This window comes from Mesoplodon bidens, assembly GCF_964165515.1.
Source record: "Mesoplodon bidens genome assembly, chromosome: 7".
Taxonomy (NCBI): Eukaryota; Metazoa; Chordata; class Mammalia; order Artiodactyla; family Ziphiidae; genus Mesoplodon; species Mesoplodon bidens.
In genome coordinates, this window is record NC_138164.1 from 58,313,963 (window position 1) to 58,332,675 (window position 18,713).

At 39.8% G+C, this 18,713-nt stretch overlaps 2 protein-coding genes across 2 annotated transcripts; both read right to left on the minus strand.

Moving 5' to 3' along the window:
* Positions 1–3,784: 3,784 nt before the first annotated feature.
* LOC308620790 (olfactory receptor 52B4-like) lies at positions 3,785–8,760 on the minus strand (the record flags this gene model as incomplete). The annotated part of the gene is given in 6 exon segments (XM_081240691.1): positions 3,785–4,144; positions 4,148–4,216; positions 4,220–4,254; positions 4,257–4,751; positions 6,531–6,553; positions 8,675–8,760. Coding segments are annotated over 6 exon segments (1,068 nt in total).
* A 1,018-nt stretch (positions 8,761–9,778) lies between these two features.
* LOC308620032 (RNA polymerase II subunit A C-terminal domain phosphatase SSU72 like protein 3-like) lies at positions 9,779–10,582 on the minus strand. Its single transcript, XM_081239383.1, has one exon. The coding sequence runs from the start codon at positions 10,496–10,498 to the stop codon at positions 9,914–9,916; it is 585 nt and encodes a 194-aa protein (XP_081095509.1). The 5' UTR covers positions 10,499–10,582; the 3' UTR covers positions 9,779–9,913.
* Between the last annotated feature and the right edge of the window lie 8,131 nt (positions 10,583–18,713).

The window sequence follows — 18,713 nt, forward strand, 5'->3', positions numbered from 1 at the left end:
ACAAATAGTTAAACTAAATATAATAGAGAAAATATAATTATTGTTTTTTTAAAAAAATGAAAACAGAAAAGAACAACATAGAGCTTTCAAGAGTTAAATGAGCAAAGACAGGAAGAGCCAGATCATTTACAAGTTAAAGGACCCAAGAGAACAGTCTTTAAAAATAAAACAGAAATTGGTTTGTCCCTACTTCTTCCATTGATCTTGGCAGAGTTTCAGTTTCCTTGGTATCATGCTTATTGCATGGAGCTGCAATTTGCTAATCACTTAACAAATGATAGCTATCTTTAACTCACAAGAAGAAATAAGACTATCCAACAAATATTCAAACTCAGTAGTAATTAAAAAACTGTTAGCAAAAAAAAACAAATTCAGCTAACTTGCAGGATACAAATCAATACACAAAAATCACTTCTGTATCTATACACTAATAACAAACAATCCAAAAGAGAAATTAACACACAATTCCATTTACAATTACATAAAATGAATAAACTACCTAGGAATAAATTTAACCAAAGAGATGAAAGACCTGTACCCTAAAAACTATAAGACATTGGTGGAAGAAATTGAAGAAGACACAAACAAATGGAAAATTATTTTGTGGTCATGGATTGGAAGAACTCATACTGTTGAAAGAACCATATTACCCAAAGCAATCTGCAAATACAATGCAACTACAAATACAATGCAACCCCTATAAAAATTCCAATGGCATTTTTCAGAGATATAGAAAAACAATACTAAGATTTGTATGGAGCCACAAAAACCCCAAATAACCAAACCAATCTTGAGAAAGAACAAGCTAGAGGCATCATACTTCTTGAGTTCACACTATATCACAAAGCCATGGTAATCAAACAGTATGGTATTGGCAGAAACACAGACACAAAGATCAATGGAACAGAAAAGAGCCAAGTAATCAACCTATCCATATAAAGCTAATTGATTTACAACAAAGAAGACAAGCATATGCAATAGGGAAAGGACAGTCTCTTCAACAAATGGTCTTGGGAAAACTCAACAGCCACATGCAAAAGAGTGAAACTGGACCCCTGTCTTATACCATTCATAAAAATCAATTCAAAATGGATTAAAGACTTGAACAGAAGACCTGAAACTGTAAAACACCTAGAAGGAAACATAGGCAGTAAGCCATGTGACATTGGTCTTGGTGATAATTTCTTGAAACTGACACCAAAGGCAAAAGTAAAATAAACAAGTGAGATTACATCAAACTAAAAAGCCTCTGAACAGCAAAGGAAACCATCAACAAAATGGAAAGGCAACCTACCAACTGGGAAAAAAATATTTGCAAATCGTATATCTGGTAATGAAATAAAATGTATATTTTAAGGCAGGACAAGAACATTTAAACATAAGATTCTTCTCTCTGTCTGTCTGGGCTTCCTCCTTCCCTCCCTAATGTGCAATGTGCATCTGCCTTACACATTAAACAGATCTCCTCAAAGGGAGAAATGTTTCTCAATCACAAAGAGCAATGTGTTTCTTCCTTCCTTCTGAAGCTAACACTGTAACTTCTTAAAGTATCAGCCTTCTTTCCAACTCTGTAGGGGGTCATGGTGACTTGCTGTTCACTTTGTACCTGCTTATCTGGACTATGTATCTTTGGTGAACTTTATGTAAAATGTCAGTATGTCATTTGATGTATGATCCTTTGTCTCAAAAATGTACTCTGCCTTCGACTTCTAAGAGACAGAACAGTTCTCAGAGATTCCGAGGGTCTGTCTCCTGGGTTATAATCCTCAATTTGGCTCAAAAAACATTCTCTTTTTCTTCTCAATTTGATTGTTAATTGAATTTTTCAACAATGGTAAGGGCTTAATATCCAAAATATATGAAGAACTCATACAGCTCAATAGGAAAAACTGAAACAATCTGATTTTAAAATGAGCAGAGGCTCTGAATAAACATTTTTCCAAAGAAGACATACAGATGGCCAACAGGTACATGAAAAGGAGCTCAGCATCATTAATCATCAGAGAAATACAAATCAAAACCACAAGGAGATGTCATCTCACACCTTTGCAATGGATATTATCAAAAAGACAAGAAATAACAAGTGTCAGTGAGGATGTGAAGAAAAGGGAACCACCGTGCACTGTTGGTGGGAATGTAAATTGTTGCAACCACTACAGAAAAGAGTATGGAGGTTCCTCAAAAAATTAAAAATATAGCTACCATGTGATCCTCAAATTGCACTTCTGGGTATTTATCTGAAGGAAATGAAAATACTGACTCAAAAATCATCTGCACCCCCAGGTTTATTATTGCAGCATTATTTACAATAGCTAAGGCATGGCAACAACCTAAGTGTACATGGACACATAGATAGATAAAGAAAATACAGCATATGTATCATGAAATATTATTCCAGATTAAAAAAGAAAGAAATCCTGCCATTTGTGATAACACAGATGGAACTTGACGGCATTATGTCAAGTGAAATAGGTTAGACAGAGAAAAAATAAATACTGTGTGATATCACTTGCATGTGAAATCTAAAAAAGTTGAGCTCAGAGAGATTGGTAATAGAAAGGTGGTTGCCAGAGTCTGGGGTTGGGGGAAAGGAGGAGATGTTGGTCAAAGAGTACAAACTACCAGTTAGAAGAGGACTAAGTTCTCAGGATAATAACAGCATGGTGATTAGAGTGAACAACACTGTGTCATATACTTGAAAGTCAATAACACTGTACATCTTAGATGTTCTCACCACAAAAAAAGGAAATGATAATTTTGTTCGATGATGGAGGCATTAACTAATGCTACTGTGGTAATCATGCTGTAAAAAACTAAGTGTGTAGGAGCAAGAAGATATACACCTTAAATTACACAATGTTTTATGGCAATTATATCTCAATAAACCTGGGAGAAAGTATTTTCTACAAGTCAAGAGATGTTATCCCAAGACAAACCATGGATATATTTGGAGTATAGCATGAATTGGGAAAGGAAAGCGTTAATGAGCTGGCGGGTCAATGGAAGTGCAAATTCCTTGGAAATTGATCTAGGAAGTACTGCATTAAAGGAGGCCAAAAAACAGTCCTTGAATGCCCAGCTGATGAGATCACTGAAGATCATGGTCTGATGTGAAGATTGAGGGACTTCCTGTTCTTCAACATTCTCCTGGTACATAACACCCATCAAATACCACATTAGCATTTTCCCATTACACAAGAGATCAGCCTCAGTCTCCCAAAGGGTTTTGAAAATGTGATTCAAGCAATTCATTTACATTCCTGTACTCTGACATATATGTGATAGTATATAAATTATAGTATAATAAAAATACCTGAAACCCTAAGAATCACTGATTCTAAGAAAGTCGCTTAGCTACATAGAAAGATGTAAAGGAATGCAGGTTTATATGTGGTAGTTCAGGGATGTCACAAGATGTCTCAAAGGATGAGAAACTCAGTGACGAATAATTGAAAAAAATGTGAAACCAGAGCATTGTTCTCATTTCTTCTATTACCAAAGATCAGGTTAGTGATATGTAAGATGTAAGACTTTGGGAAGTCCTATTTCTAGCCACATACTCTGTGCGGGATGGAGCTTACTCAGTCAAACACAACACTGCTCACTGTACTGCTTTGACAGTAGAAACTGGAAGTTCAGTACCTACCTGGTGAACATTCTACAGAAACAATTCACTAAACTATTACCTAGTGTGTCAGTTTACCACTAGCATTTATATCCACCAGTTCCATCGTTCACATCACGGATAGCTAGAGATGCTGAAAACACTGTTCCTCCTCCAAAGTTATTTCTGCACTGGAAAAAATATGTGAGCTACCTGCTCTCGAATTTGCTCAGTCTTGATCCCATAAGTGATGGGATTCAGCATAGGTGGAGCCAGAATGCACACATTATCCAACAAGATGTGGATATGAGGTGGAACCTGGCTTCCAAAATGCTGAGTAAGCGTTGTGATGATCGCAGGCCCATAAAAGAGGATGATGATGCAGACATGAGAGCCACATGTGTTGAGAGCCTTGTGACAAGCATCTTGGGCAGGCAGGTGGAAGACAGCATGGAGAATAAGCGTGTAGGAAACAAAAATTAATAGGACATCTAAGACCACTGTTGACATTATAACAAAGAGTCCATACCATATGTTTACTCATATGTCATTACAAGCATATTTGGCCAAGCCAGTGTGCTCACAACAGGTGTCTGGAATTATATTACTTTGTCAGAAAGTCAATCTTTTCAGAAGAAATATCATGGGGAAATCATACAATAACTTCTCAGAAAGATGGTAACACCAATTTTCCCAATCAGTGTGTGTGTAGAAATAGTGGTGTATCTCAGTGGGTAGAAGCATATGGCAATGTAGCAGTCAAATGCCACCACCAGCAAGGTACCTGACTCAGACATGAAAGTGCTGTGTGTAATGAAGAACTGTTTGATGCAACGATTCAAGGAGAACTCCCCAGCACAGAACCAGAAGATGACCAAGGCCTGAGGTACTATGCATGTGAAGAGGACAAAGTCTGCCCCAGCCAGCATGCAGAGGGAGAGGTACATGGGTTCATGGAGGCTGTGCTTTGTCACAATAATGAAGATGAGAAGGCTGTTCCCAGATAGGGCAATGATGTACGAAAAGAAGAAAGGGATGGAAATGTGCTGGTCCTCTAGGCCAGGGATGCCCAGCAAGTAAAAGACTGTGTGACTGACACCAGTGTGGTTTAAGGAAACATACCCATGGAGACCACCAGAGACATCACCTCATACTCACAGAGATGAAAAATCCAGATTTTCCTGGAATATTCTTTTGGCATATCTCACACTCTCCATCTTCTTTGAACATGCAAGTAATAAGAAACATAAAAAGTCAATAGGGTATGTTCTCTGCTTCAATGAGTGACAGTCTAATTAAAAGATATGCATATCTCCAGATAATCAAACAAAACATATCATTGTATATATTTCTCCTACCAACAGAGGCTTATGAATATTCAAAGGAAATCATTATATATACCTGTGAAGGCTGTAACAAGAGGTTTCTTGAATATAAACTTGAACTTCACCTGTGGTGGATGATTTATCATAAAGAGAATGAAAAGAGAATGAAATAATATGGAAAACGTAGGTATTCAAATTGAAGTATACCATTTATGAACAGTGTTCGTTCAGATCCAGGCGGCTATGCACAGGGAATACTGAAGAAAGCAGCGTGTGGGGTCATACAGGCAGATTTGGCCTAACTGATGGAAATGAGATTTAAAATCTCTCTGAATTCACCACATACAATTTGCACATTTGTGAAGGGATTCAGTAGACAAAGGTTAAGGAATAACAGTGACAGGGCCTGTGTGCCTGAGGTGACACACTGCTCATGCTCGCATCTTAGGAACTATGTTTAGAAATGACTGAAATTGGAAAATAAGGTATTAGTGCTGGGAGGGGATGGGGATGACATTTGGAAGATTTTTCTGCAGGCGGAAATATTGTCATTTGGTTCTTAGTGTTCATTCATTCATTCATTAATCCAGATGCAGAAAAAAATGGGAAACTTCCAGGACCCTAGGGGCTTAAGTTTGAGAGTGAAGCAAACTTTAAGTAGGTGGTTTTAGAAAATTGGAGACAAATGTTGATTCTTTCTGTTGATGGGTATCTCAGAATATCTATCTCAGTATAAGTTATGTCTTAGGCTCATTAACAGTTTATGTTCCATCCCAGGTTGCCTCTCTTGGTGCCTCTGTTTTTTCTTTGATGGGAGGAAAATCAGCTCCTATAACCATCCTCCCAGTGATGGAAAAAACTGTTCTACAATTACAGTTACTGGTCAAGAGAGTCTAGTCACTGGCCTTGATACAGGGAACTATCTCTGGAGAGTATAGGGCTGCTCTGTGAGAAGGAAAAAGCCAGAAAGACACAATTCAACACAGAGAGGGGCTTGAGAAGGGAGGAGATGATAGAAGCTGAGGATGGGTGTGTGTTTGGAGAAAAGGAGTAAAAGGGAAGTGCTGTTTGTTTTTTTGGGTTTTTTTTCACTGAAAAATGGAAGCCAGGGAACTCAGGGGTACTTGCCCGTTTGGTTTCCTGATAGAACGACTTTGGTGTAATACATGTTCATCCTAGAAATCCCCTTTCAAATGTCTCCTGTCTCGTGTTTTCTTCTCACATCTGCCTAAGAGGCCCTGGAGGTCTTCTCTTTCCACACCCTGCTTTAGGAACCCCAGCACAGATCCCAGACATTCTCAGGGCTCCTCTCACATTTGCCAAGACATATCTGCAGTCTAAGTCAGTATCTCCATCTTCTAATGCCCGGTCCACTTATTGGGCACCAGTTATTTTTTGGATGATGACTCTTTATTTACTAACTTTCAGGAACATCAGATAGACCATGTATTCTCACCTCCCTCCCCAGACCTCACCCTCCACTTCTGCTAGAACCAACCAGATTTGTGTCTCTGGTCACTATCATTCCACACATATTAACGGCCTCCAAGTGTCCTGTACCCTCTGGCCTGTCTGGGACATAACACCTGCCCAGCACTTACCTTCATCCTTGAACCAACCCCATCTGCAGGTGTATAATTCATTTATCAGCCTTAGACTGAGTCTTCTGGAACAGACGTTCAATTGGAGATGAAATTTACCTTGTTGCAGGATTTGGGCTCTTTATCCTCTGTCACGAGAGCCCTTGAGGGAAAGTACTTACACCAGGGCTCCAGGGACAGAACTGTCTCCAAGAGCCTCACCTTCTTCCTAAATGGGCTGGGTCTCTAAGACCACTTCACATCTTCCTCACCTCCTCCCACTCCTTTTCTCTCTTTTTCATCTCCAGATAATCTGACACATAAATCATCTACCATGTAAACCAGCCTTGCTTCAGGCCTATTGTAATGCAACAGGAATATAAATACTTACAATTAATATGGACCCATGGTTTTTAAAGTTTTATTCTTCATGAAAACAATTAATGAAATTCACATGAGTTTCAAATTCCAGAGTCATGAACACTGATGTTTACCTCTGTTGTCTAAGGGTATAGAATTGTACGAGCTTAGCAGTTAGTAGGAGACGTGTGAGTCTTGATGCCTTAGACATGTCTCTATTCCATTTGCCTAACTCCTTTAACTGCATTCAAGATTGTTCACTTTATCTTAATTTTCAGTTTGATCTGCAGAGGCCTACACATAGCTTTCTTTGTTTTTAAAGTCCCTCAAGTTCTCAGAGATTTTCGAATCTGTAAATTTATTGTTTTTACCACAATTGGATATATTCAGCAATTATTTCTTACAAAATATTTTTCTGTCCCTTTCTCTCATTTCAACATCCCAACAACAACACATATGTTAGACCTTTTGACATTGTTGCATCAGTATTTGAAAGTCTCTTGATTTTTCTGTATTTTCTGTCTCTTCTCCAGTTGGATAATTCTATTGAAGATCTGATGGTCTATTTCCACAAGTAGGGTTACCTTGGTCAAGGGGTAAATGCATTTGTAGTTTTGTCCTATATGGATAGATTCCCTTTGAGAGGCTACACTATCTTTCATTACTAACAGCAATGTATGAAAGTAACTTTTTCCTCACAAACTTTTTCCTCACAAACTTGCCTGTAGACTACATTGTCAAGTCATTGAAAATTTGTCAATCTGATAGTGTGTCGAGTGGGACTATCTGCACAAATGGATGGCAATAATTCTTCCCTCTGCTGTCCACACAAGACAACTCCTCCATCATGAGCTACAGTCTGTTATCCACTCCCTTGCATCTGTGATGGCCTCATGACTTGCTTTGGCCAATGGAGTGAGGTGGAATTATTATATCCTCTGCCCAGGAATTTAGAAGCAACATATTAAATTTTCCTCAAAATGGATTTTCCAGCAAAAATAATATAAACTAGACAAAACATTTCTATCTTCAGAACACCCAAAACCTCCCCACAGTAGGAGGAGAATTCTTTTTTTTTTTTTTTTTTTTTTTTGCTGTATGCGGGCCTCTCACTGTTGTGGCCTCTCCCATTGCGGAGCACAGGCTCCGGACGCGCAGGCTCAGTGGCCATGGCTCACGGGCCCAGCCGCTCCGCGGCATGTGGGATCTTCCCGGACCGGGGCACGAACCCGTGTCCCCTGCATCGGCAGGCGGACTCTCAACCACTGCGCCACCAGGGAAGCCCGGAGCAGAACTCTTGATTGATGATTGGCTTAACTCTTGAGTGATTGGGTTTGCATAGTGGGCTCTGACCAGAGAACCCAATCCAGTCATCAGAACCATCCGGTCGTTAAATCACCTGAACGTCTAAATCTCCACAGGGGTATGGCTACCCCATGGGTGTGTCTTGAAATCTCCACTTAGCCCTATTTGTGCACCTGTGGATGGGGCTACGATTGATGTTAGGCAAATTACCTAGACTCCTTCAAAGCTTGTCACCAGCCCCTCCAGTGACTTGAGAACATGCCTGTGAAAAACGTGTTTGAAACTTCCAAGCTCACACTTAAGTCAATTTTACATAAAATTATAAGGGTTGTTTCATATTCCTTTCATCAGCTGATATTCTAGAAGTGTAAGTGTGTCAAACCTCAGGAGGATTCCTATAGTTTTGCCCATAAAGTAATAAAATGACTCACCAGTGTAAAAAGCAACTCCTGGAAAACATCCCTGCTGACAGTGTTTCAGGAGTTATAAGAACACTATACATCCTCCGATTGATTTTCTTGAATTCATGATGATTCTCCAGGGACTGGAGCGGCCTCCACCAGCTCTCCCATGTCTTCAAGTACATCTCTGTCGGACCATTCTATACTGAAATAGTCATTTTTAGCTCCATTCCTTTTGTTAGTTTGCACAGTTGACTGAGCATAGGTCATAGAGGTAAAACTCATGAACGGGACACCAAACAGGAAGGAGAGACAGTCCTGTCACTTCAAAATGGCACAGGAGGAAAATTCATTTAGAAAGCCACAAATTTTATGTCCCTGTGCCTCTGTCAATTATAGTGATTGTCACATTGCAAAGAGTCCTACCTCAGTAAATGCACTCGGTCTTCTCAAAGCGTGAATCCAAGACCCAGGGCCTTAACATCAACCTGGAATGTGAGACAAAGGCAAATGTGGACCCCAGACCACCAAATCAGAAACTCTCGGAGTCGAGCCTGGAGATCTGGGATGTACGAAGCCCTTCAGGTGATTGTGATGTGCACCAAAGCATGAGAGCAGCTGTCTCAAAGCAGAGGGTCCTGAGCCTTGGCTGGACCTTGGAAGTCCCTGGGAATTCGTTCTAAGCAGGGCTTCAAGAGCACAAGGGAAGCAGGATGTTCGTAAGAGAAAAGTCATGGTAGGAAAAACTAGGCATAAATGAAAATGTACTCAGAACTTACATATAGTGTGAAATTTTTTTTATTAGCGTCAGTGACCCAGACCTGAAACATTCTAACACACGTCGAAGAGCAAGATCCTGGGCTCAAACTATAATCAAGACCAGAGGGGAGGACCATGTTTCAGAAGAATTGAGAAATACTTCTTTAAGCCAACCCTTGAAGACTAGTACACAAACTGGTGCCATATAATGTGAAGAAGGTGAAGGGAGGAGACTCGGAGGATCAGCCATGGTTTGCTCATCTGGAAGTGGAGCTCCTGGCTGTTCACTTCCTCACGGAACAATGTGAGCACTGAATTGTCTCTTCCAAGGAAAGTACCTGGAATGTTGTCTCCAGTGTTGGAAGGGTTTTATGCCTAGTGGTAGTCCGTGTTCCATTTCCCATAAAATGCTTTTCTCCTCCACTTCCTTCCCTGGCTGGGGTGTCTCTGAAAAAAAATTCATACACATGTATTTTAGCGGAAAGAGTTTTGAATACACTTCTCACAGAAAATACCAAATAGCCCAAAAGTCCAGGCACAAGTTCTTACCGACAAAGGAGTTCAAACCAGCCAAGATCTTCAGTAGAAGCAGACCGTGTGCAGAAAGCTCCTTCCTGTTTTCCCCTCTGCTGCCAGGAGAAGCTCAGCCAGACTGCTTTCCATGTCATCTGCCTGCTGGAGACCTTGGCAGAGCTCACAGATGATCAGAGATCCAAGAGTGGTGTCCTCCAGGGTGTCGTCTATGTCCACGTTGATCACGTGCACAGGCTGACAGGTCTCCTGCTCTCGGGTACACAGATCTGCCACCACCCTGTCATAGACGCTCTCCTGACACGTGAAGATGACATCAAAGGGATCCCTGCACTCTTGAAATCTTTCTGGGTGAGGCTTGATTCTCTCATTTCTTCCCAAGATGTGTAAGACGCCATTGCTTCTATAGCGTTCTCCATCTTTGTGGAGAAGGTCCTTGCGCATTTGCTCATACGTGGTGGAAAAATCATAAACCATGGGGAGGCTACCTGCACATCCTGGGAGCCTCACACAGGATCCGGCTCCAAAAGACTTGACACTGAACCCTTTCTTCATGAGGATGCTGTGGGCTTCCATGCTCCTGTTCATGTTACTCATACAGACCACAGCCACCCTGAGCGGAGAAGAGGGCATGATGCAGCTCCTTGGGACTCCCAGCCAGACGAGTGGACTTCAGGGTCCGAGGGAACTCTGAAGCCAGAAGGATGACTGGCTGGGTCCAGCTCTCCCAACCTGTGTGAGTGTCAAAAAACGGAAACCGGGTTTATATGGAGTCACCTCCCCATGGTGGGAGGAGAATTCTTGATTGATGGTTGGCTTAACTCTTGAGTGATTGGGTTTGGATAGTGGGCTCTGACCAGAGAACCCAATCCAGTCATCAGAACCATCCGGTCGTTAAATCACCTGAACGTCTAAATCTCCACAAGGGTATTGGCTACACCGTGGGTGTGTCTTGAAATCTCCACTTAGCCCTATTGGTGCACCTATGGATGGGGCTACGATTGATATTAGGCAAATTACCTAGACTCCTCCAAAGCTTGTCACCAGCCTCTCCAGTGGCTTGAGAACATGCCCGTGAAAAATGTGTTTGAAACTTCCAAGCTCACACTTAAGTCAATTTTACATAAAATTACAAGGGTTGTTTCATATTCCTTTCATCAGCTGGTATTCTAGAAGTGTAATTGTGTCAAATTTCAGGAGCATTCCTATAGTTTTGCCCATAAAGTAATAAAATGACTCACCAGTGTAAAAAGCGACTCCTGGAAAACATCCCTGATGACAGTGTTTCAGGAGTTACAAGAACACTACACATCCTCCGAATTTCTTGAATTCATGATGATTCTCCAGGGACTGGAGTGGCCTCCACCGGCTCTCCCATGTCTTCAAGTACGGCTCTGTCAGACCATTCTATACTGAAATAGTCATTTTTAGCTCCATTCCTTTTGTTAGTTTGCACAGTTGACTGAGCAAAGGACATAGAGATTGCCTGTGGGTCCTGGGAGCACAGGGGATCCGGCTCCAAAAGTTTTGACACTGAATCCCTTCTTCATGAGGCCTTCCACGTTCCTGTCCATGTTACTCATACAGACCACAGCCACCCAGAGCGAGGAGGGCATGGTGGTTGCCACTTGGGACTCCAGCCAGACGGCTGGAGATTGAGGGGACTCTGAAGCCAGGGAGAAAACTGCCTCTGTCCAGCTCTTCCAACTAGTGTACTGTCAAAGAACAGAGACCAGGCTTATATTAAGTCACCACCCACCCTTGGTGCCTGGAGAACTCTTGATTGATTGATTGATTGATTGATTGATTGATTGATTGGGTTAACCTTTGACTGATTGGGTTTGGATAGTGGGCTCTGACCAGAGAACTCAATCCAGTCATCAGAACAATCAGGTGATTAAATGAACTGAAAATCTAATTATTTGCAAGGGTATGGTTACCCACTGGGAGCGTTTTGAAATCTCTAGTTAGCCCTGTTTGTTCACCTCTGTATGAGGCTACTATTGATATTAGACAAAATACCTAGATTATTCCCAAGCTTGTCACCGACCCCTCCAGTGACCTGGGAACACGCATGTGGAAAATGTGTTTGAAATTTCCATGCTTATACTTAATTCAGTTACACGTAAAATTAAAAGTGTTTGGTTTTTTGTTGGGTTTTTTTTGTGGTACGTGGGCCTCTCACTGCCGTGGCCTCTCCGTTTGCAGAGCACAGGCTCCGGATGCGCAGGCTCAGCGGCCATGGCTCATGGGCCCAGCCGCTCCGTGGCATGTGGTATCTTCCCAGACCGGGACACGAACCCGTGTCCCCTGCATCGGCAGGCAGACCCTCAACCACTGCACCACCAGGGAAGCCCTAAAAGTGTTTTTGCATATTTCTTTTATACAATTGATACTCTACAAATGTAACTGTGTTAAATCAGAGGAAGGCACACATAGTTTTGTCCATAAAATCATAAAATGATTCACCAGTGTAAAAAGTGACTTCTGGAAAACATCCCTGCTGATAGTGTTTCAGGGGTTACAAGAACACCACACATCCTCCTTCTGATTTTCTTAAATTCATGACAATTCTCGAAAGACTCCAGTGGCCTCCACCGGCTTTCTGATTTCTTTTACACTCAGTCTCATAGTGGAATCCCCAAACCAGAAGCATCAGCATCAACTGGGAATGTGTTAATGCAAGTTTTGCAAATTTTGACCCCAGATCACCCAATCAGTATCTCTGGGAGTGGAGCCCATAGATTTGTGTTTTTTAGAAACACTCATATGATTGTGTATTACACCAAGGCTTAAGAGCACCTGCCTTGAAGTTTCTGCAACTTGACTGGACCTTGGAAGTCCCTGGGAAGTTGTAAAAAGCACTGTTTCAAGAATAGAAGAGAAGCAGGAAGATCTTAAAAGTCCTGTTAGAGAAAAGGCCAGGCATAAATGAAAATGTTGTCAGATCTTACATAAGTTGTGAACATTTTTTCTTAGAGTCAGTGACCCAGACATAAAACATTTTTTAAAAATGAGACTTACTGTATAGCACAGATGATCAAAGCTCCAAGGGTGGTGTCCTCCAGGGTGTCATCCATGTCCACATTGATCACGTGCACAGTCTGATAGGTCTCCTGCTCTCTGGCACACAGATCTTCCACAATTCTGTTGAAGATGCTCTCCTCACAGGTGGAATTGACATCAAAGGGATACTTGCAGTCTTGAATCTTCTGAATGGGGCTTGATTCTCTCATTTCTTCCCAAGGTGTGTAAGGTTCCATTCCTGCTCTAGTATTCTTTACCTTTCCCATTAAGGTTGTGTACATCTGCTTATATATCTTTGAGAAATGGTAAATCACTGCAAGATCTGCATTTTTGGAGAAAGAACAGTAGCTACAACCTCTGCAGTTTTTCACATACAATGTCTATTATGCAATCACACCAAATCAAATATTACCAAGCATTTCAAGAAATATTATCAATAACAAAAATCAATGAGAAAAATGTAACAGGCACAGAACTACAAATGAATTAAATATTGGAATTATCAGACAGATATTTTTTAATAAAACGTTTATCTGGATCCTTTTAGAAAATACCGACTGTGTCTTCAAAGTTAAATCATCACCAAAAGAGAAGTCCCCATCCAGGATCTCCAGGACCATAAGTAGTTGCCTATTGCCATCACAGCCTCAGCAAGAAGATGCACAGAAACATTTCTACTGAGTGTTGGTCCAACCTTAATTAATGTTATGAACTGAGCTACAGATGTGAGCTATGAGGACTCATCTGTATCTCAGATGTGATGCCTGTATTAAACAGACCTCTGTGACCCTATTCAGAGATTCTGGCCCAGCCTAAGAGACTCCTGTTCTTCCTATATTAGTTCAAGGAACCGAGATAACCCTGTGAGGAACACACATATGATCCATTAGACTGAGTGGAACAGCGAATAATACCTCACCTGCTGAGCAGTTTACTGCAGAGCACTCTGCTTTGCAAAACCTCCCATCACATCACCACTTGACTCAATGACCTCACAAAGCTTTGGCCTTTGGGAGAATTCCCACTGTCTAGAAATCTTGGGCTTCTCTAAGGAGGGCAGGGAGAAGTACTTCTATAAATATTTCAAAGACAAGGACTAAGGCCTGAGAGCTTTGCAATTGACAAAAGACAACAAGATGTGCCTCAAACAGCAGATGAAAGAGAGGGTAGTCTTACCGAACCAAACTTTGGTCCACTTGCCCAAGCTCAGTAAAGCCAATCTACTGACACCGGGTTTTGGGAAAGGAAAGTGCAGTGTTTATTGCAGGTGCCAAACAAGGAGTCCAGGTGGCAAATGCTCAAAAGACCCAAACCCCCCATGGCTTCTAGTGAAAGGTTATTAAAGACAGTGTGCAGTAGAGGGTTGCAGGGTGAGTTATCACCTCATAGACTTTCTTCTGATTGGTTGGTGGTGAGGTAATGGAGAGTCAGCATCATCAACCTTCAAGTTCCAACTGGTCTGGAGTCTATGTGCTTGTGATTAGCATGCAGTTAACTTCTTCCACCTGGTGGGGGTTGTAGCATCTGCAAAATCACTCAAAGGATATGGCTCAGCATATCACCTTACAGCCCTTGAGAAGGAACTTAAGGTCCTTGACTTTGTTTAATGACAAAACTATTATTTTGTCTTATTAACTGCTTCCTTTTGTTTCTGAGTTTTCTCACTTCTCTGATTAAATTTATTCTTTGGAACTCAGAGAAGGCCTAGGAGGATAAAGTTTTTCTACAAACAAGAGATAGGCAAAGGACAGGTGGAGAGAGGCTGGGTCAGTCCCCAGAAGGCCCATAGTGTCCTGCTTGTTTACAGCAGGAATGCACAGCCACTGCTCAAATCACAATCACCTCCTTTGTGCATTATCTCTCCAATTTACTCAGCTTAGGTGAACAGAGATCTAATATTTGAGTACTTGTGCTATCCGGCTACTAAGGGAGTCTAAGTACAGAAAATCCTATTTGATAAAGTTGACTTTCAGATGTATGGACTAGATGTGTCTGTTTTATCTCATTTCTTGGATATAAATACAAATGTGTTTCAGAAAGATGGTGACTATGAAAATTGCTGTAGTTTCATCCACTTCAATGTCAGGTTGTTTTGCAGCCAATTTTTACTCCTTGAGAGAATATACAGGAATAGATGATATATCTCTTCCTTTGGAGGTCTGAAAAATCTGCTTGAAAGCTTTGAAAGGCACCATCCAAGTTTTCAAACTCAACAATAATTTCTTGTTCAACCTCCTAAGTTGAAGGACAGCCAGAGAGTTGAAGGAGAAGCTCTCATGTTAAGATGTCACCAGTATATAGTTGGAATACTGCAGTGAGTAGAAGTACAAGAAAATCAATGTTTTTACGCAATAAAAATATTTCCCTACTTGTTTGAGGCTCAAAATGAAAAATTTGTGAAACAAGCTATGGATGTACCAATGGATGCACCAGCGTACCTATATATTATTTTTTTTCTAAATTAAATTTACAGTTTTGCCTTCTATATTAAGTACTCTCATTTTGTACAAGGAATAAATCTAAATTTACAGTGACTATTCAGAATTATTTTTTTCTCTCTGCTTCCTCCCCAGCTTCCTGAGCTCCAGCTGCTCTTATCCCTGGGAAGGCCCATGAGACACTCAAGTGGGTTCTAGTCCATGGTTCATATTTCAACCTCAGAAATAAGTCCGGACCTGGCTGGAAGACAGTCTTGGAGTAGAAGAATGAGGAACAGTAGCCACTGTATGTTACTGTTCATGGTCCCTCAGACCTGAATGATAAGTGACCACCTAACTGAGAAAATAACATCCTTGGGCATGAAGAGGCTTGGGTTTCCCCTGCCTGAAGCTACATTCCTCAAAGGAGAAAGGGAGGGAGGGATAAATTAGGAGTCTGAGATTAACGTATACAACTACTGTACATAAAATAGATAAGCAACAAGGATTTATGGTATAGCACAGGGAACTATATTCAATATCTTATAATAACCCATAATGGAAAATAATCTGGAAATATATATAATATATATATATACATATATATAATTGCATTACTTTGCTGTACACCTAAAAACTAACACAATATTGTAAATCAACCATACTTCAATTTTTTAAGAGATATTTTTTCCTATCGTCAGTATTTTTTGAATGTTTTAAATGTCTTTTTTATTATTACTACTTTATTTCCATTTTTTAAAGTCTATTCTGGAAAAAAATACCTTGCCCTCAAAGTTCTTATGTCTTTTTGTAATTACCTCTATGAGAAAGTCCATATTCTCCAGACACTTTTTTATGTGAAATCAGTGGACACTCAGTTGTATTTCTGTGGCTGAACACAGTTTGTTTATTTCCAAATTACTTCAAGAATCCAGGCAACAATTTATGTTTCATGTACTTTAGGATATCAGTGAACTGAAAATTTTTAAAACTACATTTGTTCATGTGAATTCTTTGAGCTTCTTACAGAAAGCTTTGCAGTGCAATTGTCTGACTTTTTAAAATCAATAGTAAACTCAAGATAAGGGTCTAATTTTATTTTTTTGGATGTTGATATCCAGTTTTTCCAAAACTAGTTATTGAAGAGAGACTATCCTTTCCCCATTGTGTGTTCTTGGCACACTTGTTAAAGATGAGTTAACGGTACCTGCCAGTTCCATACTGTAGCTTTGTAATATATTTTGAAATCAGGAAGTGCTATGTCTCTAACTTTGTTCTTTTCATTCAAAATTGCTTTGGCTATTCAGGGTCTTTTCAGGTTTCATATGAACTTTAGGATTATTTTTTTCTATTTCTATTAAAAATGGCTTGGAAAGAACTCAAACAACCTAACAATACACCTAAAGCAACTAGAGAAAGAAGAACAAACAAAACCCAAAGTTAGTAGAAGGAAAGAAATCATAAAGTTTAGGAGAAGAAATAAATGAAAGAGATTAAAAATAAACAATAGAAAAGATCGATGAAACTAAAAGTTGGTTCTTTGAGAAGATAAACAAAACTGAGAAACCTTTAGCCAGACCCATCAAGAGAAAAAGGGAGAGGGCCCAAATCAATAAAATTAGAAACGAAAAAGGAGAAGTTACAACCGACACCACAGAAATACAAAGAAGCATAAGAGACTACTATAAGCAACGATATGCCAATAAAATGGACAACCTAGAAGAAATGGACAAATTCTTAGAAAGGTACAATCTCCCAAGACTGAACCAGGAAGAAATAGAAAATATGAACAGACCAATTACAAGTACTGAAGTTGAATCTGTAGTTTAAAAACTCCCAACAAACAAAAGTCAAGGACCAGATGGCTTCACAGGCAAATTCTATCAAACACTTAAAGAAGAGTTAACACCTGTCCTTCTGAAACTGTTCCAAAAAATTGCAGAGGAAGGAACACTTCCAAACTCATTCTATGAGGCCACCATCACCCTGATACCAAAACCAGACAAAGATACCACAAAAAAAAAGAAAATTACAGGTCAATATCACTGATGAACATAGATGCAAAAATCCTCAACAAAATACTAGTAAATCAAATCCAACAATATATTAAAAGGATCATATACCATGGTCAAGTGGGATTTATCCCAGGAAAAAACATAAGCAGAACACTCTTTGACATGAATCGCAGCAATATGTTTTTGGATCCACCTCCTAGAATAATCAAAATGAAAACAAAAATAAACAATTGGGACCTAATTAAGCTTAAAATCTTCTGCACAGCAAAGGAAACCATAAACAAAATGAAAAGACAACCCACAGAATGGGAGAATATATTTGCAAACGATGCGCCCCACAAGGGATTAATCTCCAAAATATACAAGCAGCTCATGCAGCTCAATATCAAGAAAAGAAAACAACCCAATCAAAAAGTGGGCAGAAGATCTAAATAGACATTTCTCCAAAGAAGACATACAGATGGCCAAAAGCACGTGAAAAGATGCTCAACATCGTTAATTATTAGAGAAATGCAAATCAGAACTACAATGAGGTATCACCTTACATTGGTCAGAATGGCCGTCATCAAAAAGTTTACAAACAATAAATGCTGGAGAGGGTGTGGAGAAAAGGGAACCCTCCTACACTGTTGTGTGGTTATGTAAATTGATACAGCCACTATGGAGAACAGTATAGAGGTTCCTTAAGAAACCAACCAAAAATAGAGCTACCTGGGCACATATCTGGAGAAAAATATAATTCAAAAAGATACATGCACCCCAATGTTCATAGCAGCACTACTTACAATAGCCAAGACATGGAAGCAACCTAAGTGTCCATCGACAGAGGGATAGATAAAGAAGATGTGGTACATATGTACAATGGAATATTACCCAGCCATAAAAAAGAACAAAATAATGCCATTTGGAGCAAATGGATGGACCTAGAAATTATCATACTAAGTAAGTCAGACAAAGACAAATATCATATGATATTGCTTATATGTGGAATCTAAAAAAAGGAGGCAAATGAACTTATTTACAAAACAGAAATAGACTCACAGACATAGAAAACAAACTTATGATTACTAAAGGGGGGAGAGGGATAAATTAGGAGTTTGGGATTAAAGTATACACACTACTATATATAAAATAGATAAACAACAAGGACTTACAGTATAGCACAGGGAATTATACTCAATATCTTGTAATAACCTATAATGGAAGAGAATGTAAAAAAAAGGATATATATATTTATATGTATATATATGTATAACTGAATCACTTTACTGTATACCTGAAACTAACACAACATTGTAAATCAATTATATTTCAATTTTTAAAAATTTAATGGCTTTGGGATTTTAATAGGGGTTGCATTGAATCTGCAGGTTTCTTTGAGTAGTATGG

Excerpts from the sequence above, each read along its gene's own strand:
- LOC308620032 (XM_081239383.1), bottom strand. The coding sequence starts at position 10,498 with ATGCCCTCTTCTCCGCTCAGGGTGGCTGTGGTCTGTATGAGTAACATG.